Raw genomic sequence first — 21,389 nt, 5'->3', positions numbered from 1 at the left:
CTTTGGGTTTTTTTACATTTTTTTCCATAACCAACAGTACAGAACAGAACAGAAACATACACCTAAAACTATAACCAATTCTGAACCGAAAAGTTACAAACCGAAAAACCGAATTGAGTTAGTTCAATTCAGTTTTCACCGAAATAATGCACACCCCTAGCAAGATCAACAAAAATTCAGTTTCACAAACGAAAGAAAAGAAAAGAAATTCCACATCCTCTACGGAGGTTACACAACAACAGCAACAGCAACACCATCGCGCCAATAAATATGAAAAAATATAGAATATATATTTTCCCCAGCAAGTAGTAATATAAGGGATGTATACATATTTGGTTGAAGATAAAAGGAAAAAGAAAAAGGAAAGTTGTTAAACCCATGACAGTTAGAGTATCTGTAGAGGGATGGATAATAATATTAGCATATTGAAATAAAATGACAACAACAAGAGTATTAAATCAAACATGATAAAAAAAAATTGTTTTGTTTTGTTTTTGTGTTTTTGGAAGGTTCAGTGATCGGCATTGATACCGAATATGCGAACCTTGTGCATATGAGGGAACTTAGCTACAACAAGCACGAATACTGCTAATGTGTTGAAGAACAGCATTGGATATTGATAATCTGTTGTGTGCGAGGCTATTAGATACCTGTCAAATGAACAAAAACTGTTAAGTAGGGCCGTCGATTCTTGACACGACAACATAATTTACAGAGACAATCCGTTTGAAACGTGGTCTGCTTGTTTGAAAATTTATGGATTTTGTAGGGAGTGAATGTAACGAAGTTCTAATCTTTAAGGATATCGTAGTGTGTAAATTACACCGGAGACTGAACTTTGACTTACACAACTTTATGGCTACTAAACTTCCATTAACATCTCAAATCAGTGGTTCACGACCTCAAAATGGAAAAGTCTAGGAATTAAAATTGTTCAGGAACACTTTTATCATGGAACCACGTTTTTTATATTCTAAAATCATCATTTTCGGAATCTCTAAACATTCACTTTATACTCTTAACCAAACAAGCCTAAGTAACCTCAAAACAAAAAAATTGAAGAATTAAAGTTGCTTAGAATATAATTTTCATCGGTTTAACAGTGAAGGAGTATCTACTATTAAAGTGGTCTAGATTGAGTAACTTTTATGTTAGAAATTGTAAAGTTGAATGATTTTTATGTTACGTTTTGAGATTCAGTACCCATAATGTTAGTGGGATAAAGTCCAGTGGTCATGAGTGTAATTTATCCATTTCGTAGGGAGTAAATGCACCGATGGTCATTGAAGTTTGGGATATGTTTCACAGTCACTGGACTTCATTTAAAATCATTCTGCTCAATTTGAATACAGAAATTCGCTAGAATGTGACGTGGCACAAAGGAAATCGACTATATGCCAGTTAAGTGTCATATCATATCAGACATGTTTAACTTTTATGTCTGACGTGGCAGACAACAAAAGAATTCTTTAAAAATCACATCCTTGTCTAATATGGCGCTTAGTTGGCATATAGTCATATGTCTTATGTGCCATATGTGCCACCTCAAAATTCCGATGAGTTTTTATACACAAATTAGGTGGAATAGCTTTAATGAAATCAAATGTCAAAATTCTGTTTTGATTGAAAGAAAATGAAATTCCGTGACCTTTGTGAAATGGAGACCCTAAACCTCAGTGAAGGGTAGTTTTGATAGTTGTCACACCATGAACAAGTATTTCTGACCCGGAAAATTAATGTGGTGTAAGTTGACCATGGACTCGAGCCACATCAAAGCCTAAAAGACGTCATATTAGCTTCAATGATACCACATCAGCAACAGAAACACATCAAAACAAACTCCAATTTGTTGTTGTTTACAGACCGCTATTGGAGTATTTCTATTTGCTGACATGACACCACTGAAGCTGACGTGGCGTGATTCAGAATCTAACATGGCTTGATCAATGATCAAAGTGATGAGACGTCATAGTTTTTCAACATAGATTTGGCCGGAAATTCATAACAGTGACTTTAATGGAACAAAATCAATGTTTAATTATTTTTACAGCACAAATTGAAGTTCAGGCAAAATTGGGTAAGAAACACGACATGACATCACTATGATAGCCATAAAAGTGCGCTCAGGCATACGCCTCTTGAACAGAACCCGCCTTTTAGCTTCTAAAGAACCATGCCTGAAGCCTAATGTCTTTTGCGTCCAAGGCACATCTAATAACTATACAATCCTAACGCCTTTTGTGCCTAAGGCGTGCCTGATAACTATGAAAGAGACACATTAACCAGGAAGGGATGATGACAAAAAAATCCTTGTTCAAGTCCATTAAAATAAAAGGTGGGCTGGCAGCAGGACACTAGATTTATGTTGCACGAAACTTTAAGTATAAAGCGTTTCACCTGTCCCATCCGTTTTGGATGGAAACTCGTTTTCTAGGATGTACTGTGTTTTCAGAAGTGGATCAATGCTAATTAAATGTTCTTTAAATCCCTAATAGTTTTTAGATCATCTTCTATAAGCTATTTTCCTCACGTTACCGTTTCCTATATTTATACAAATATCGTTTCCCTGTTTCTGTTTCAGTTCTGTTTCCGTTTCCATGTAATATAACAATGGACAAATGAATCTTACCATTTAATGAGACACTTAATATGTTCTACATTTTCATTTTTTAGCAGGTCATAGAAATGTCTATATAGTAAAAAAGGAAAATACTTACAGAACTACAGGTACAACTGTCAAAAACTTTCTATTGCGAGTGAGTTGCTTGCCATTTTCGATTTGCTCCCACCAAGTCAAGCCATTGTAGATACCCTGGTCATCGCCAAAAGGAGTTCCCTTCTTCCAGTGAAAGAAGTGATAGGTAATCTACACCAAGATGCATCAGAAATATAATAAGCAGCATGGAGAAAGACAAAATCTAAATTGAATACTGTGAATTAAGGGGTAAATTACATCCATGGCCGCTCAACTTTGGGTTTACTTTCTTTATAGCCCCTAAATTTCAATACCGGACAAAAAAATCTCTGAACTTGGCTTTTACTAACATAAAAGTCCTTTAACCAGGCAACCCTCCATTATAGAACTTATGAAAATAATATTCTAAACAACTTTAATTCTTGAACTTTCTGGTTTTGAGGTCGTTTAGGTATTGTTTGGTTAGCAGAAAGAAAACTCAAAAAATTGTGATTTTGAAAAATCAAAGACGTGGTTCCATGGAACATATGGTTCTAAACAACTTTGATTCTTTGACTTTCCATTTTGAGGTCGTTTACTTTCACAAGGGACTTTTATGCTAGTAAAGGGCAAAAGTTCAGAGACTTTTATGTTCATTATGGGCCATAGAGAAAGTAATGTCAAAGTTGAGGGGTCACGGATGTATTTACCGGTAAAAAAAGGCCCAACATCGTCCCAAAAGATACCTCAAAGATGGATGATTGCCCCACATATGTAAAGAGCATAGCCCTCTAATTAAGCAATGTGGAATATCTAAGAGATGCCCCTCACGCCCAGAACCATCCGGAGCGTGAAACAAATGGGTGATCCCATAGTTGTTAAAGGCGCGCCTCACTCAAGGCTCAAGGTAGTGAGCCTTGATTGCAGAAAGCGAGGCCCTGTTTAAAAGGCTCTCGCCTTGTGCGCCTCGCTTGGGCCTCGGAGCCTCAACCAAGGCGCGCCTCTGTGTTTCCACTAGGGTTTTCTTCTTTTTCGCTTTTATTGTTTTGTGTAAAACAAATGTTTGACTAATCTCAACCACTAATCTAATCAAAATAGGATTAATCTTAACCCTTCATTTAAATAAGAATATCAAGACACAACTAAATATAAAAAGATTAGAGAGAGATTAAGAGCAGAGCAGTCACGTAAAGAAGAGTCTCCTCCACTCCACTCCACTCAAACAGAAACTGAGTCACGTAAAGAAGAGTCTCCTCCACTCCACTCAAACAGAAACTGCGACAGACACATAGAAGAATATCAAGTGACAATGAATGGTTATTAGTTTAGTAGCATTAGTTAGGTACTTAGGTTAAGACGTTAAGTTCGTGTTAATGTCTCTATGAAGTATGAACTTAACTTGGTGTTTTTTACATTTATAATTTATTATTATGTTTTTATGTTGTTTTGTTTTGTTTATGTGGTCATAAGTGTGTTTGTGGTTATAAGTGTGTTTTTTTGGTTTATGCTTTAACTGATAAAAGAGTTTTTTTTTTTTTCTAAATTTTCTGCGCCTCGTGTTCCTCAGGCGCACGCCTTTCGTTGCGCCTTGAGCCTAGGCTCCAGGACCCCTTAGCGCCTTAGTGCGCTTTGCGCCGACATTAAATACAAAGATTGAATACCATGTAAACAACGGCCTAACTCACCCTAAAAGATATCTCAAAAGAGGAGGATTACCTATATAAAGAGTAGTATAGCTCCCTAATTAAGCAATTGAATTGACCAAGCAAGCAAATATAATAAAAATAAGGCTTAATACATCTTTAGCCGTTGTACTTGTCCAAAAAAGTCAACAGACTCTTTGAAAGGTACCTATTAGCCCTTGAACTTCCTTAAAGTGATATATTGCCCCACTGAACTTGCTTAAAGTGTACCAATTTCAACTTTTCCAAAATCTCTCCTTACTCCGCCACCTAGAATTTAAGGGGTTAATAAGTCACTTTAAACAAGTTCAAGGGGTAAATTTAACATTTTAAAAATATAAGGGGGCAATTGACTTTTTTGGACAAGTATAAGATGTATTAAGCCTAAAAATAATATTGGGGCTTCCCACATAAACGGTTCTCTGAAAGACTTTCAAGTATTGCATCTACAATGAAAAATGTCAGCAGAATGGTAGACATAAGGAATATCTGCCCACATTCTGTTATAACAAACTTGATATACGAAACAAGAAACTAAACATGCAATCATAAAAATAAATAAATAAATTATGTGGTTCGGCTAGTTTTGCTTACATCTACGAGTAATGAGGAAAACATAATTCATTAGAAATCAATAAATTAGTACAACAGTAAGGAAATTACATCATTTACTCAAGTCCCTACCTCTCAAATTCCATAAGACCGGGTTATACAAAAAACTCATACATATTCATATCTCAAGAGCACAAGCTCTAAAAACACTCGGTGCAAATAAATAAGCAATTGCTTACATAGACCTAAACCCAAGTCCCTAACTATCAAATTCCATGAGACCCAATAACACCCAAAGCTCACACATGCATATCTCAAAAGCATAAGCTCCAAAACTCTCGGGCAAATAAATAAGCAATTGCTTGTATAGACCTAAATCTAAATTCCTAACCATCAAATTCCATGAGACCCGATTACATCCAAAGGTCACACATGCATATCTTAAAGGCACAAGCCTCAAAACTCCAAGTGCAAATAAATAAGAAATTGCTTACATAGACCCTAGGAAGCATCGACACGGGTGCGGCAAATGGTATTTTTGAAAAATATGAGACACGGGTACGGCAGGGACAAAAATAACATTCATTAGTCATTATAAATCATAAATAACATCCATAATAAGTCATTAATTCATCAAAAAGAAACATTTAATACTTCAACTATTTAAACCACTAAAAAAGGGGCGGCTGCTATATTTTTTTCATTAGTTTATTTTTGTACATATCAACCCCTCTTTTTTGTAAGATTATTAAAAATAACCCCTATATACTACTTAATTAACTTAGAATCCGTGTCCCAAAGTGTCCCCATTAAAAAAGAAAAGAAAAAGAGTGGACACTTATTTTGGAGTGTCGGGTACGTGTCCCCGAAGCATAGTTGTGAAAGGCGTTCGCCTGAGGCGAGAGGCAACCCAAGCGATCCTTCCAGCACCTCTGGTGCTGGAAGGCGGGCGAGTAACAAGAGGCCACCCCCTCTCCAACTCAGGTGAGGGGCGGTCGGAGGCGAGGGGCGATCGCCTCTTGTAGTTAAGGCGGTAGGTCCTCTTTTTGTCTTTGTTTAGTGAAAAAAGAAAAAAAAATAGAAAAGAAATGTATAATGTTGTTTTAGGTCAAACATGTAAGTTAACGATAGAAAGAAAAGAAAAAGAAAGAAATTGCTCCTCGACAGAAACTCTAACCACAACCACCGCCGATCTTCTTCAACCAGCCAACCATCACCACCGATCTACTTCATTGCATTCTAAGGTACTGTTCTTTTTTACTTTTCTCTACTCTTCTCCTTTGTTTTTTTTTTTCCTTATCTTACTAATGCTACGGTTATGCTGCCCAAATTTCTATCTTCTACTTTCTTCTTTATTTTTCTGTTATTATGACTGACGCTACTGTTATGCTGCCCACTTTTTGGGATTTTTATGAAAGTTATGCTGATTATGCTACTGTTATTGATGAAACTGTATATGAAAGTTATGCTGATGATGCTACTGCTATTACTTTTCTGTCATTATTACTTATGTTATGTTTATGAAAGTTTATGGAGGTTCTAAGTTTATGCAAGTTTATGAAAGTGTGTGAAGCAGTATGAAACTGGATGAAAGTTTGTGAAACAGTATGAAAGTGTATGAAACAGTAGCTTACTAATGTCTAATTTTTCAAATCTTGCAGGCTTTTGGACTTTGAGTATTAGTAATTCTAATATATTGAAAGCGACAACAAGAACAGATCCTTATTGGAAGTATGTGCAAGAGGTCAAAGCAGGAAAGTATTAGTAATTCTGATGATGTTTGATATTTTATTAGGAATTAGGATCTTATTATTAGACTAGAAGTTTTATTTTGTTTTACAACTTTAGAAGTCAATTTGTTTTTGTGTATTTCTATTTTGTTTGTCGCCTCTCCCTCGCCTCGGGGCGATATTTTTCCCTTATTGCCTCGGCTTGCCTTTCGCCTTTAAAATCTATTCCCTGAAGTGTTCGTATATTAGCCTCCTAGAAGTGCCGGTGCTTCCTAGCACAGAGCTAAACCAAATCCCCAACTTTCAAATTGCATGAGACCCAATAACACCAAAGCTCACACATGCATATCTCAAAAGCACAAACTTCAAAACTCTCGATTCAAATAAATAAACAATTGCTTACATAGACCTAAACCCAAGTTCCTAATTATCAAATTCCATCAGACAGAGTTACACTCAAAGCTCACATATATGCATATCTCAAAAGCACAAGCTCAAACTCTAAGTGCAAACTAATAAGCCATTGGTTACATAAAACCTAACCCCAAGTCCTAACTATCAAATTCCATGAGACCCGATTACATCCAAACCTCACACATATACATATCTCAGAAGCACAAACTCCAAACCTCCTAGTGAAAATAAATAAGCAATTGCTTGTATAAGCCTAAACATATAATCCTTTTCTTAGTAGGATTCATTTCTAAAGAAAAAGTTTCCAATTCTTATTCTAATTAAGATAACAAAACTAAACAGAATTCTACAAGTAGCTTAACATATTCCAAGCCATTAACTAGTTGCCATATGTTATAGTCAAGAACAAAGTCACAACCCAGAGTTACAGGGAAACCCTTAAATGCTATGTTGAACAAGTCAATTTCTAGTTATTTCAGGTTCTTGCAATACCCAATCCATTGTTATACTTAATTTCACAACAAAAACTAGCAAAATGACCTAACATACATCTCTAAGTAATCAACAATTAATAATCCAACAGAGAAGCAGATCCATAATCATGAGATCAAACATTAATAACCCAATTGAAAACCGCCAAAATTCAACGAAAATTAGAAGGCAACAATATCTCCAAAATTATTGAAAATAGAGAAAACTCACAGCAAAATGAGCGAGATGAACAATGGTCCAAGCCATGCCAGGAGAACACCCAAAAACGGAAAGAACGATAAGCCAAGAGATGAAGACCATAAGCATATAGGTAGTCCAAACCCCTGGATACGTGAACCACTCGGTGTTCCGGTTCAAATCCGTCGGCGGCACCGCTTTTACGTACATTATCTCTTTTCCCTCCGCTTATATCTTGATGAGATTAGTAAAATTGAAGGTTTTCAAAGAAGAATTATGAGATTTACCCAGATGGAAAGAAAATTGGGGGAAGAACGAAGACGATCGGAAATGGTGACTGAGTCAAAGATCGGAATGATATTTGTCTCTGTTTCGCTTGGCAGTCTGTAAACGTTGCAGAATGAGAAAGAGGGTAAGAAAGATGGGATATTTCGAAGAAGAGACGGGGGTTCGAATCCGCGTAACATCAATTTGACTAAGTTGGGGTGAGCATGGTCCAGTTCGGTCCGAAAACTGAACCGAATAGGACCGAAACTGAATTATCTGTATCTTTTAGCATCAAATCAAACCAAATTATAATTCGGTTCGATATGGACCAAATCGAACTATTTCAGTCCGGTCGAGTTTGGTTCATGTTTGGACCAAACAAAGCATTAAAGACCTACTAATAATTGTGTTTTTACTAACAAACAATTATATAAAGACAATAATCATATAATTAGTTTTTCTTTTGTATATATAATTAGTTAAGAGAAAAAAAAAACTTGTTTAATTGTTTTTTATTTTCTATATATAATTAGTTAATTAATTTAAAACCCTAAACTTAAAAGTAGTATATATTGTATTTCGGTTTGGTTTTGTTCCGTTTTGAATTGAACCGAACCGAAAACGAAATTATCTTAAAAATTAGGACCGAACCAAATCAAAATATATTTTGATCCGGTTTGATTTTGTTTTTCAGTCTGGTTTTTTCAGTCTTTAAATTTTCAGTTCGGTTCTGTAAGTTGAATGATCAAAATTTATATAAAGAGACAAAAGTTTAATTACACCCATGGTCCTTTGTGTATAAAAATTGTAAGTATTACAAAACTTAATTTTTTAATATTAAAATACTTCAATTTTATTTGCCATCAAACTCAATTCATTTAATTTTATTAGTCTACTTTGTTTCGATTTCTCTAATCAACAAAACCCAGGAAGATAAAAAAAAATCCAGCTTACATAGGTCCATAGAAGATAGTGCCTCCTTTATCAGAGATAAAGTAGGATTGTTGTCAGCTGTATGCACAGGTTTTTATGATCCTACGCTAAAAGCAAACAACGAGCTTCTAATGTCAAGTGGGCAAATGATAAGTGTGTCCTCCAAACAAATCAAATCTATCCAAAACCACTAAAAAAAATAAAAAAAAACAGTCCTAACAGTCGTATGGCTATCCCATAACATCCATACGACTATCACAAAACATTCGTATATCATTTTCAAGTGACAATCAAAAGTCAACAAAAATAAGTGACGTATGACACTTCCCAGACATGTGTCAGGAACCCATTTCATGCTCGATCAAACCCACCAACTGCTCGAATTGTGTCGTTCACGGGTTGGCCAAAAATAATTAACCTTACAACCGTATGGCTATCACATAACAGTCGTATGCAACTTACTTACAGACGTACGATACTTATCTACAATTGTACGACTATTTTTTAACTTTAAAATTTGAATCAAAAAGTTGCTTGCGTCCTTGAAAATTCTCTATAAAAAAGAGACAAATTTAGGGGTTTGACATTCTGGCACTCCCTAGCCCCTTTAATCTATTCATCTTATCACATTCAAATCAGTATACAAACATTCATCAAACTCACTACTCACATCACAAGAGGTCTCTAAAATCCTTTATGATCTCTAAATATACACCAAAAGATCCCCAAAAACCTTTTACCTCAATTAGAAGAACTAAAAGTTTTCTTCAGCACCAAGTCACTATATTCAGACGACTATGCACCTCAAAGGATCATTGACATGCAACGAGGGTAAGCTTCTGAGGGTCTACTAGACTATCACGTAGTTTTAGGTGTCTCGCTTGATTTTAAATGTTTTATTAATATTTGCTCCTATTTAAAGTCATTAAAAGGTTTTCTGGTGATCCTTTCACCCGTAAAAAGTATTTTGAACCATTTTCCATCATGTAAAAGTACTCCTCATAAGATTTAGATCTTCTGCCCTTGCCTACGAGTGACGTATAGTAGTTTCCTTTTTGAAAGAAGTGATGTACAACAATTCCCTCTTTCAATGGAGTGACGTAGGGCTGAGCATCACTGCCATATGGCAGACAATTTCAGAGGGATGGCTAAAACTTGGGAATTCAGGGCTTTTTTGAGGATTTTTGTTCATACACATACATTTTCAAGCATGTTTAAGGCCAATGAAGTCTGAGTATTGTAAAGTCCATGGTTTTATGATTTTTTTATTGTCAAAATGATTTCAACTGGAAAATCTGGATACCGTAGTCGAACGTTGTTCTTTGTAGAGCCGTATGGCAATGATAGGTCATATATGTCAATTTTTATCTTCACTCATTCCAAGTCACTCTTTTAGCCATCGACGATGAAAATAGTATTTCCCTATCATTAATGGTGGGCTTTCAGAATCCAAAAAGTGAAAAAGTAGTATTGTTAACCGAGTTTCATTCCAAGAATACCAAATCATTTCACATATTCACGAATTCATACATTCATGCATATGTTTCGAGCTAACCTGTTTTCTCTTATATCCCCTTGTGGAAATATGTACTCATTTCCCATTCGGATTACTGTAATAACCTAAATAATTATTTTGTATGAGCATCCACACTAATAAAATAATTAAAATGAACAACAAGATTAATATTATGTTTTAAAAGATAGAGATGTTGAGACTAATAAGTTGTATCCACGGAACAAGAATCTATATTTTCAACGGTCGACCCGAATTGACTAATTTCTCAGTTAGTTGAGTGGGGACTCTGTTATTTATATGTGTTTCACTGAAACTGCTCTTTTCGCTCACATTGGTCGCTCCGTTTTAGGGACTAAACTCATAAGTCTTGACTAACTAACTAACCAATTCTTAAAATGATCATTTAACTAGTTAAAGAAATGTGTTTTTGGTTTTCTTATTTTATAAAAATCGCTTTTTCAAACATCGCGGTATTTTATGAAATAATAAAACTTGGATACAACCGAAACATTTTGGCATCGAAGTATTTTAAAACAACATATACAATCGCATCACATCACAACACTAGCACACACACTCATATGGTCCTTTATTCAGTCGCGTGTTCTAAATCGTTACATATTGTCATCTCATAAGTGTGTTTATAACAGTTCGACTCACTACTCATAACCTCGTATCATTTATATGTCGAGTTAAATGCATTATTGGTCACTAGACTTACATAGCTGTCTCAAAATAGTCACCCAATTTCAATTTATCTCAATAAAATCATTCAATTTTGAGTTTTGTCTCATGTAGGTCACTTTGACGATTTTCAGTGATTGAAAAGCATCGAAATGATGACGTAGGTGACATGTCAACATGAGTCAACTCAGATCTCTGACCGAAACAACACATGACATCCACGTGTCGGTTATTTTTATGAAAAAAACTAAATTTTGTTTTTTTTCACAAAAATAACCGATATATGATAGTCATGTAGTGCATACGTGGATGTCATGTGTCTTTTTGGTCATATATATGAGTTGACTCATGCAGACGTGTCACGTACTTTATCATTCTGATGCTTTTTAATAACTGAAATCGCCAGAGTGACCTAATTGAGACAAAACTCAAAGTTCAGTGATTTTATTGAGACAAATTGAAATTGAGTGACCATTTTAAGACAACCATGTAAGTTCAGTGATCAATAGTGCATTTAGCCCTTTATATGTCACTTAACCCTTAGTGGAAAGATATAGGTATTATTGTTATGGAACCTATGTTTCTTCTTATCTGACTAAGCCTATGTAATAAGCTTAGAAATCTCCTCTAAAATTTGCTAAAATATATGACATGGTTGCCCAAATCTTACAAAAAGGTTGATTGGTCCCCTGAACTTTCAAAGTGTTCCGACAGCCCCCTGAACTTGCATAAAATGTTCAGTTAGCCCCCTGAACTTGCGTAAAATGTAATCAATTGATCACTCGGTCGTAAAAAGGTAAGTTAAATGCGGAAGATGTATTCCACGCATCTTAAAATGTTATTACATCATTAAAAGATAGATTAAAAAGGAAGTTATTGCTTGCTCAATTATACAACTTTTCTTCTCTAATATTAGAATTGTATACTCCGATTTTGGTCGTTTTACTTTTTTTAAGACTCGTGGAATACATCTTTCGCATTTAACTTACTTTTTTACGACCGAGTGATCAATTGGTTACATTTTACGCAAGTTCAAGGGGCTAACTGAACATTTTATGCAAGTTCAAGGGGCTATCGGAACACTTTGAAAGTTTAGAGGGCCAATCAAGCTTTTTGGACAAGTTCAGCGGGCAAATGATGTATTAAGCCTTTTTTATTTTTTGTACATACACACATTATCCATCATGAGTCAGTCATCACTATAGGAGAATCATACCTGTTAGGGGTTTATGTGTCATCATTTCACTATCATTTCACCTAGTGAAATACGTTATCACGCTGTATGTTTTGCCTAAGGAGATTTGTCATTATGCCGTACATTTTAACCCATAAAATACGTTGTTACTCCATCCATTTTCCTCCATAAAATACATCCTCACTCCGTCCGTTTTGTATTATAAAGGTGCGTTGTTTCACCATCCATCTCACTTTGTAAAATACGTCACTATGCAATTGGTTTTACTATGTGAAATACGTTGTTATACCACCCATTTTACACTATAAGATACGTCATTGCGTTATTATTACTTCGAATATGGCGCCAGGCCATCCATTTCATTTCGTAAAAATGCATTATTTCATCGTGGGTATAAGAGATGTTTAAAATTACACCCAATAATTATAGAATTAAATTTATATTTTATCCCTATAAAATATTAACACAAAATGGCTTCAATCATGTCAAAACCATTGTTTTAAAAACTAAACCAAGAAATCGGATTAGATTGACAATTGAATTGGATGTCAATTGGTTCGGTCGATTAATTTGAATCAATTGAACCAGATAACGTCATAAATAATACTCCCTCCGTTTCATATTACATGACTTTTTAGAGAGTTATACAGAAATTAAGGATATTAGAAAAAAAGACACTGTTACCCCTTATTTATTGATTCCAATATTTATTTATTCTATAATAAGTCCATTATGCTAATTAATTTTCGTAAACCCGCATTTTATAACAGAAAAAATAATGATTTAACGTGTACTGATCATATAAAATGACATGTAATATGAAACAAAAAAGAATCTCTAGAAAGACATGTAATATGAAACAGATGTAGTACATATATACATATAATGAAATTCTCCTTAATTAAAGATAAAATATTTATATCCAAAATTAAGAAATTAATTGGATATAATATTCAAATTCAAAATTAAAATTAAATTAATACGCAATTTAACATTATAATATACACATATCACAAATTTTTTCCATAGAATTTTGGAACAGAGGGTTGGGTTTTTCATTTTTGCGTGAAATGGTGAGGAATTTAAATTTTACTTTCTAAAAAAATCTCAAATAACTGGTTCATCCCGGTTAACCCGGATTCTTAACGGGTCAAGAATATTGACTCAAAATATATACAATTGGACCAGTTCCGTGACCAATTCACGATCGAACCAGCCGGTCCAGTCCAATTTTTAAACAATTGGTCAAAACACAATATAAGCATTCAGCAAGAGTCATTTTCATCCAAAAATCAATGTTGAAAAGTTAGAACAAGAACATCAAATTGATAAATTAAAGGTTGACCTTTCTTTAACCCTGTCTAAGCCCTCAACTAATCTTCTCTTTGCTGATTTTGTTCTGTAACACCAAACTTCAAAAGCTTCACTTAAATCAGGATATCTAACCTGCTCGGCTGCTTCCATCCAATCTGCCAAAATTTCAGCTTGGTCATTCGACGGCAATGCGAGTATTAGCGACACGATCGCCCCCTCGATACTCTGGCACAAGTCTTCATCCATCTTGTGCGTGAAGCTGGAGTCCTCGTTACATTTCGAGTCGAAAAGAGGCTTCATCTTTCTCACATAAGGCAGCCAATTATTCAACAGTTTCACCCGGGATTGTGATGGAAGAATCACATTTCCATATCCAACTGCCTCCAACACCTTTCCGGTCAGTTCAACCAACTTTATCTTCAAACCCCACATTGCAGAAACGAGTTTCGCATCTTCAACTATCGCTAAAACTCTGCTGGACGTTTCGACCCAGTTTGAGACGAAGTCGTTCATTAGATCCATCTTAGGAAGTATGCTGCACATCCATTGAAGATCAGATACAGTCTGCAGTATTTTAGCCTCTGCTACCTCGAATGCGAGCTCAGCTTCCGAAAGCAAGGAGGCCAATTGTGTTTCGAATGAAGAAAAAATATTCGAAAGGCCCATCTTCACAACTGATTTTACTTCATCATCAGCTATGACCAACGGCGAATCATCATCTTCCCCTAACATGTATTCTACTTGTTCCTGGGCAGAAATCTTAAGTTCGTCACTGAATGGAGGACATGGCCCCCCAATGGATGTAGCGAAACGAACTGCTGATAAAAACACGTCTTTCGTAGCACTTAGATCTACTGGTTGGAGTCTGGCTATTACAGGCATAGCTATCGGACCCAATTTCGAGACGACTTTCAAGATTTCTTCCTCTTCCTTGTCCTCCCAATGAACAGCCTCGAGGTACTCGATGCAGCTTTTCGTGATCTCTTGGCAGCTGAATGTGGCGGACACCTCTAGTATACCTACAGCAGACTTGACAGAGTCGAACGAGTCCAGAAGCAAATCCGTAGGGACGTACAGTAATTTCAAGAAGTTAACATGATGCTCGTAATTAAACTCAGAGCAGTGAACATCAACAGCTGAACCAGAGCAGGGATTAGCAAACCAATCTAAAAAGAATTTGCTCCTGTTAACAAGAATAAGAGAGTGGGAGTAGAAAAGTTCAGGTCTTCCTTCACAATTTATCAAGCGAACAATAATGTCACTCGTGCTTCGGTCTCCTAGTCTGCAAGGCTCAGCCGCTCCAGTTCCATCCATATGTGACTAGGAGCACAAACTACATGCTTTACCATTGAAATGAATGAACATCCAAATTGAGGTGCCTGAAAAGAAATTAATATCAATGTGCATAAATTGTTGACAGATTAAATTAACTTGTAAATTTTTCTAAATTTTATGCACCTCGTGTTCCTCAGGCGCGCGCCTTGCGTTGCACCTTGAGCATAGGCTCCAGGACCCCTTAGCGCCTTAGTGCGCCGATATTAAATACAAAGATTTAATACCTTGTAAATAAGGGCCTAACTCACCCTAAAAGATACCTCAAAAGAGCAGGATTACCTATATAAAGAGAAGTATAGCTCCCTAATTAAGCAATTGAATTGATCAAGCGAGCAAATATAATAAAAATAAGGCTTAATACATCTTTAGCTGTTGTACTTGTCCAAAAAAGTCAACCAACTCTTTAAAAGGTACCTATTAGCCCTTGAACTTCCTTAAAGTGATCTATTGCCTCCCTGAACTTGCTTAAAGTGTACTAATTTCAACTTTTCCAAAATCTCTCCTTACTCCGCCACTCAGATTTTAGGGGGTTAATAGGTCACTTTAAACAAGTTCAAGGGGTAAATTTAACATTTTAAAAATATAAAGGGGCAATTGACTTTTTTGGACAAGTACAAAGGGCTAGGGATGTATTAAGCCTAAAAAAATATTGGGGCTCCCCACATAAACGGTTCTCTGAAAGATGTCAGCAGCATGGTAGACATAAGGAATATCTGCCCACATTCTGTTATAACAAACTTGATATGCGAAACAAGAAACTAAACATGCAATCATAAAAATAAATAAATAAATTATGTGGTTCGGCTAGTTTTGCTTACATCTACGAGTGATGAGGAAAACATAATTCATTAGAAATCAATAAATTAGTACAACAATAAGGAAATTACATCATTTACTCAAGTCCCTACCTCTCAAATTCCATAAGACCGGGTTATACAAAAAACTCATACATATTCATATCTCAAGAGCACAAGCTCTAAAACACTCGGTGCAAATAACACCCAAAGCTCACACATGCATATCTCGAAAGCATAAGCTCCAAAACTCTCGGTGCAAGTAAATAAGCAATTGCTTATATAGACCTAAACCTTAATCCCGAACCAACAAATTTCATGAGACTCGATTACATCCAAAGGTCACACATATGCATATCTTAAAAGCACAAGCCTCACCACTCCGAGTGCAAATAAATAAGAAATTGCTTACATAGACCCGGAATCATCGACACGGGTGCGGCAAATGGTATTTTTGAAATATATGAGACACGGTTACGGTGGGGACACGCTATATATATATATATATATATATATATATATATATATATATATATAACATTCATTATAAATAACATCCATAATAAGTCATTAATTCATCAAAAAGAAACATTTAATACTTAACTATTTAAACCACTAAAAAAGGGCCAGCTGCTATATTCTTTTCATTAGTTTATTTTTGTACATAGCAACCCCTCTTTTTTGTAAAATTATTAAAAATAACCCCTATATACTACTTAATTAACTTAGAATCCATGTCCCAAAGTGTCCCCATTAAAAAAGAAAAGAAAAAGAGTGGACACTTATTTTGGAGTGTCGGGTGCGTGTCCCCGAAGCATAGCTGTGAAAGGCGTTGGCCTGGGCCGCCTGAGGCGACCCAGGTGATCCTTCCAGCACCTCTGGTGCTGGAAGGCGGGCGAGTAACAAGAGGCAACCCCCTCTCCAACTCAGGCGAGGGGCGGTCCCTCGCCTCTTGTAGTTAAGGCGGTAGGTCCTCTTTTTGTCTCTGTTTAGTGAAAAAAGAAAAAAAAAATAGAAAAGAAATATATAATGTTGTTTTAGGTCAGACATGTAAGTTAACGATAGAAAGAACAGAAAAAGAAAGAAATTGCTCCTCGACAGAAACTCTCACCACAACCACCGCCGATCTTCTTCAACCAGCCAACCATCACCACCGATCTACTTCATTGCACTCTAAGGTAATGACCTTTTTTACTTTTCTCTATTCTTCTCCTTTGTTTTTTTTATTCATCTTACTAATTCTACGGTTATGCTGCCCAAATTTCTATCTTCTACTTTCTTCTTTATTTTTCTGTTATTATGACTGACTCCACTGTTATGCTGCCCAATTTTTGGGATTTTTATGAAAGTTATGCGGATTATGCTACTGTTATTGAGAAACTGTATATGAAAGTTATGCTGATGATGCTACTGCTATCATTTTTCTGTTATTATTATTTAGGTTATGTTTATGAAAGTTTGTGAAACTGTATGAAAGTGTATGAAACAGTAGCTTACTAATGTCTAATTTTTCAAATTTTGCAGGCTTTGGACATGAGTATAGTAATTCTAATACATCGAAAGCGACAACAAGAACGGGTCATTGTTGGAAGTATGTGCAAGAGGTCAAGGCAGGGAAGTATTAGCAATTCTGATGGTGTTTGATATGTTATTAGGAATTAGGATCTTATTATTAGACTAGAAGTTTTATTTTGTTTTACAACTTTAGAAGTTAAACTAGTCAATTTGAGTTATGGTTTTATTTTCTGTGTTTTTCTAATTTGTTTGTCGCCTCAGGGCGATATTTTGCCCTTATCGCCTCAGCTTGCCTTTCGCCTTTAAAAACTATTCCCTGAACCACACTCGTATGCTTCCTAGCACAGACCTAAACCAAGTCCCTAACTTTCAAATTGAATGAGACCCAACAACACCCAAAGCTCAAACATGCATATCTCAAAAGCACAAACTTCAAAAATCTCGATTCAAATAAATAAACAATTGCTTACATAGACCTAAACTCAAGTTCCTAACTATCAAATTCCATCCGACATAGTTACACTCAAAGCTCACATATATGCATATCTCAAAATCACAAGCTCAAACTCTAAGTGCAAACTAATAAGCCATTGGTTATATAAACCCAACCCCAAGTCCTAACTATCAAATTCCATGAGACCCGATTACATCCAAACCTCACACATATACATATCTCAAAAGCACAAACTCCAAAACTCCTAGTGCAAATAAATAAGCAATTCCTTGTATAAGCCTAAACATATAATCCTTTTCTTAGTGGGATTCATTTAAAGAAAAAGTTTCCAATTCTTATTCTAATTAAGATAACGAATCTAAACAGAATTCTACAAGTAGCTTAACATATTCCAAGCCATTAACTAGTTGCCATATGTTATAGTAAAGAACAAAGTCACAACCCAGACTTACAGGGAAACCCCTAAATGCTATGTTGAACAAGTGAATTTCTAGTTAATTCAGGTTCTTGCAATACCCAATCCATTAAAACTAGCAAAATGAGCTAGCATACATCTCTAAGTAATCACCAAATAATAATCCAATAGATAAGCAGATCCATAACCATGAGACCAAACATTAATAACCCAATTGAAAACCCCCAAAATTCAACGAAAATTAGAAGGCAATATCTCCAATTGAAAATAGAGAATACTCACAGAAAAATGAGCGAGATGAACAATGGTCCAAGCCATGCCAGGAGAACACCCAAAAACGGAAAGAACGATAAGCCAAGAGATGAAGACCATAAGCATATAGGTAGTCCAAACACCTGGATACGTGAACCACTCGGTGTTCCGGTTCAAATCCGTCGGCGGCACCGCTTTATCTCTTTTCCCTCCGCTTATATCTTGATGAGATTAGTAAAATTGAAAGTTTTCAAAGAAGAATTATGAGATTTACCCAGATGGAAAGAAAATTGGGGGAAGAACGAAGACGATCGGAAATGGTGACTGAGCCAAAGATCGGAATGATATTTGTCTCTGTTTCGCTTGGCAGTCTGTAAACGTTGCAGAATGAGAAAGAGGGTAAGAAAGATGGGATATTTCCAAGTAGAGACGGGGTTCGATCCGCGTAACATCAATTTGATTTTAAAGGTACCGAACCATCATCACCTTCATCCTCAATTGAATTTTGCATGACGTTCGATACAATTTCTTCTAAACTTTAGACTTATGAGCATTCATTGTTTTCACCTGGATAATCCAATATTTGATTGACATCCATTGAATTGCGGTAACCAAACTGATCAATCATTCCCTCAAGTTCATAAATGTCTTTAGTGGTTGATTCCTCTAAATTCGTTGTGACTAGGGATGGCAACGGGTAGTGTACCCGCGGGTACCCGGCACTACCCGACCCTAATGGAACTACCCGTACCCTATATAAAAGGATATGGGACGGATATGGGATCAAAATCATTACCCGTTAGGGTAATGGGACGGGTATGGGAATACCCCTAAGGTACCCGGTACCCGTTACCCATCATAAACAAAAATTATATTAATAAATATCATTGTTTTTTAGATGTAAGACATGAAATTTAAACTCCAACCATTTATTTTTCAACAATTGAGTGATATAACTAAGCTACTTTATTCTTATTAATTAAGGTTCAATTTATTCAATTTTTAGATTGACGATTTATTAAATTTATAGTTTGTTAATTTTGTAATATATTTTTTTTATTTATTGATTCTTAACGGGTAATGGTATCCGCGGGTACCCGCAAATTAAATGGGAAGGGTATGAGATGCAAAAAGTATACCCGTTAGGGTAATGGGACGGGTACAGATAATTAAAAAATAAAATGGTAAGGGTTTGAGAATGGCATTACCCGCGGTACCCTACCCGTTGTCATCCCTAGTTGTGACAGATTTATGAGAAGCTTATTTTTTTGTATGGTTTGAAACAATATTTATATAGTAATTCATTAACCATGATACATTCAATATTTTTAACATAAATACAATGAATTTTCAAGTTGAATTAACTTATATAATGTACATTTTTGTTCATTGATTTTAGACAAAAACTTTATTTAAATTAGCAATTTAAAATTTATTTTTAAAATCATTCTATAAATTAATAATTATTAATTTATCAATTAATTAATAACTCTCTAAATTAATAAAATTCTATAGTCCCAACATTATTAATTTATAGAGGTTTTACTGTATTACAAAACTTAATTTTTTTAATATTAAATCCTTCAACTTTACATGACGATCAAATTCAATTCAATTAGTCTACTTTGTTTCGATTTATCTAATAATCAGCAAAACCTAGGAATATAAAAACCTAAGCTTACACAGGTCCACAGAAGATAGAGGCCTTCTTTATCAACAATAAAGTAGGTTTATTATCAACTGTAAGAACGAGTTTTTATGATCCTATAATAAAAACAAACAACGAGCTTCTAATATCAAGTGGGCAAATGACAAGTGTGTCATCCAAACGAATCAAATCTATCCAAAACCACTAAAAAAACAGTCCTAACAATCGTATAGCTATCCCATAACATCCATACAACTATCTCATAATATTGGTACATCATTTCCAAGTGACAACCAAAAGTCAACAAAAATAAGTAGCGTATGACACTTCTCAGACATGTGTCAGGAACCCATTTCCTGCTCGATCAAATCCACCAACCGCTGCAATTGTGTCGTTCACGGGTTGGCCAAAAATAATTGACCTTATAGATGTATGGCTATCACATAACAGTCGTATGGAACTTGTTTACAGACGTACCACACTTACCTACAGTTGTAAGAGTGTCTTTTTAACTTCAAATTTTGAATCAAAAAGTTGATTGCGTCCTTGGAAATTCTGTATAAAAGGGCAACCGAGAGACAAATTTAGGGGTTCGACATTCTAGCACTCCCTAGCCCCTTTAATCTATTTATCTTATCACATCCAAATCATTATGCAAACATTCATAAAAAATTCACTACTCACATCACGAGAGGTCTCCAAAATCCTCTCTAATAATCTCTAAATATACACCAAAAGATCCTCCCAAGAACCTTTTACCTCAATCAGAAGAACTAAACCTTTTATTCAACACCAACTGACTCTATTCGAATGACTACGCAGCTCAAAGGATCATTGACACGCAACGAGAATAAGCTTCTTAGTGTTTTTACTAGACTGTCATGTAGCTTTAGGTGTCTCGCTTGATTTTAAATGTTTTATTAATATTTGCTCGTATTTATAGCCATTAAAAGGTTTTCTGGTGATCCTTTCACCTATAAAAAGTATTTTGAATCATTTTCCATCATGTAAAATACGCCTCATAAGATATAGATCTTCTGCCCTTGCCTATGAGTGATGTACGGCAGTTACCTCTTTGAAAGGAGTAATGTACGGAAGATCCGCACTAATAAAATAATTAAAACGAACAATAGGATTAGTATTATGTTTTAAAAGATTAAGATGTTGTTACTAATCAAAGGTCAACTCGAGTTGACTAATTTCTTAATTAGTTGAGTGGGACTATGTTAATGTAAACATCTATCAATTTAAAAGGAGTCCACTTTTGAGCATTTAGTAAAAGCGAGGTTTTTCAAAACAACACGCCAAAACGAGTCAAACACTCGTTTTTATATATATGTGTTTTA

General features: G+C 35.3%; 2 protein-coding genes across 4 annotated transcripts; both read right to left on the bottom strand.

Moving 5' to 3' along the window:
- Positions 1–265: 265 nt before the first annotated feature.
- On the bottom strand, positions 266–8,139 carry LOC136210960 (uncharacterized). Its single transcript, XM_066002437.1, has 3 exons — positions 7,755–8,139; positions 2,718–2,866; positions 266–650 (listed from the first exon to the last, which is right to left on the bottom strand). Exons 1-3 carry the CDS (start codon positions 7,929–7,931, stop codon positions 512–514), a joined length of 465 nt encoding a protein of 154 aa, XP_065858509.1. The 5' UTR covers positions 7,932–8,139; the 3' UTR covers positions 266–511.
- A 5,435-nt stretch (positions 8,140–13,574) lies between these two features.
- Positions 13,575–18,836, bottom strand: LOC136210958 (BTB/POZ domain-containing protein At3g05675-like). 3 transcript variants are annotated; one of them, XM_066002435.1, is made up of 3 exons: positions 18,426–18,836; positions 15,089–15,268; positions 13,575–15,009 (listed from the first exon to the last, which is right to left on the bottom strand). In XM_066002435.1, the coding sequence occupies exon 3, from the start codon at positions 14,942–14,944 to the stop codon at positions 13,637–13,639; it is 1,308 nt and encodes a 435-aa protein (XP_065858507.1). In that variant the 5' UTR covers positions 14,945–15,009; positions 15,089–15,268; positions 18,426–18,836; the 3' UTR covers positions 13,575–13,636. The 3 variants fall into 3 exon arrangements, with proteins under 3 accessions (XP_065858507.1, XP_065858506.1, XP_065858508.1); XM_066002434.1 differs by having other exon boundaries at positions 15,089–15,244; XM_066002436.1 differs by lacking the exon at positions 15,089–15,268.
- Positions 18,837–21,389: the final 2,553 nt, after the last annotated feature.

The sequence above is a fragment of the Euphorbia lathyris genome, chromosome 1 (assembly GCF_963576675.1).
Source record: "Euphorbia lathyris chromosome 1, ddEupLath1.1, whole genome shotgun sequence".
NCBI classification, from domain to species: Eukaryota; Viridiplantae; Streptophyta; class Magnoliopsida; order Malpighiales; family Euphorbiaceae; genus Euphorbia; species Euphorbia lathyris.
This window is presented reverse-complemented; position numbering and strand designations above follow the sequence as displayed.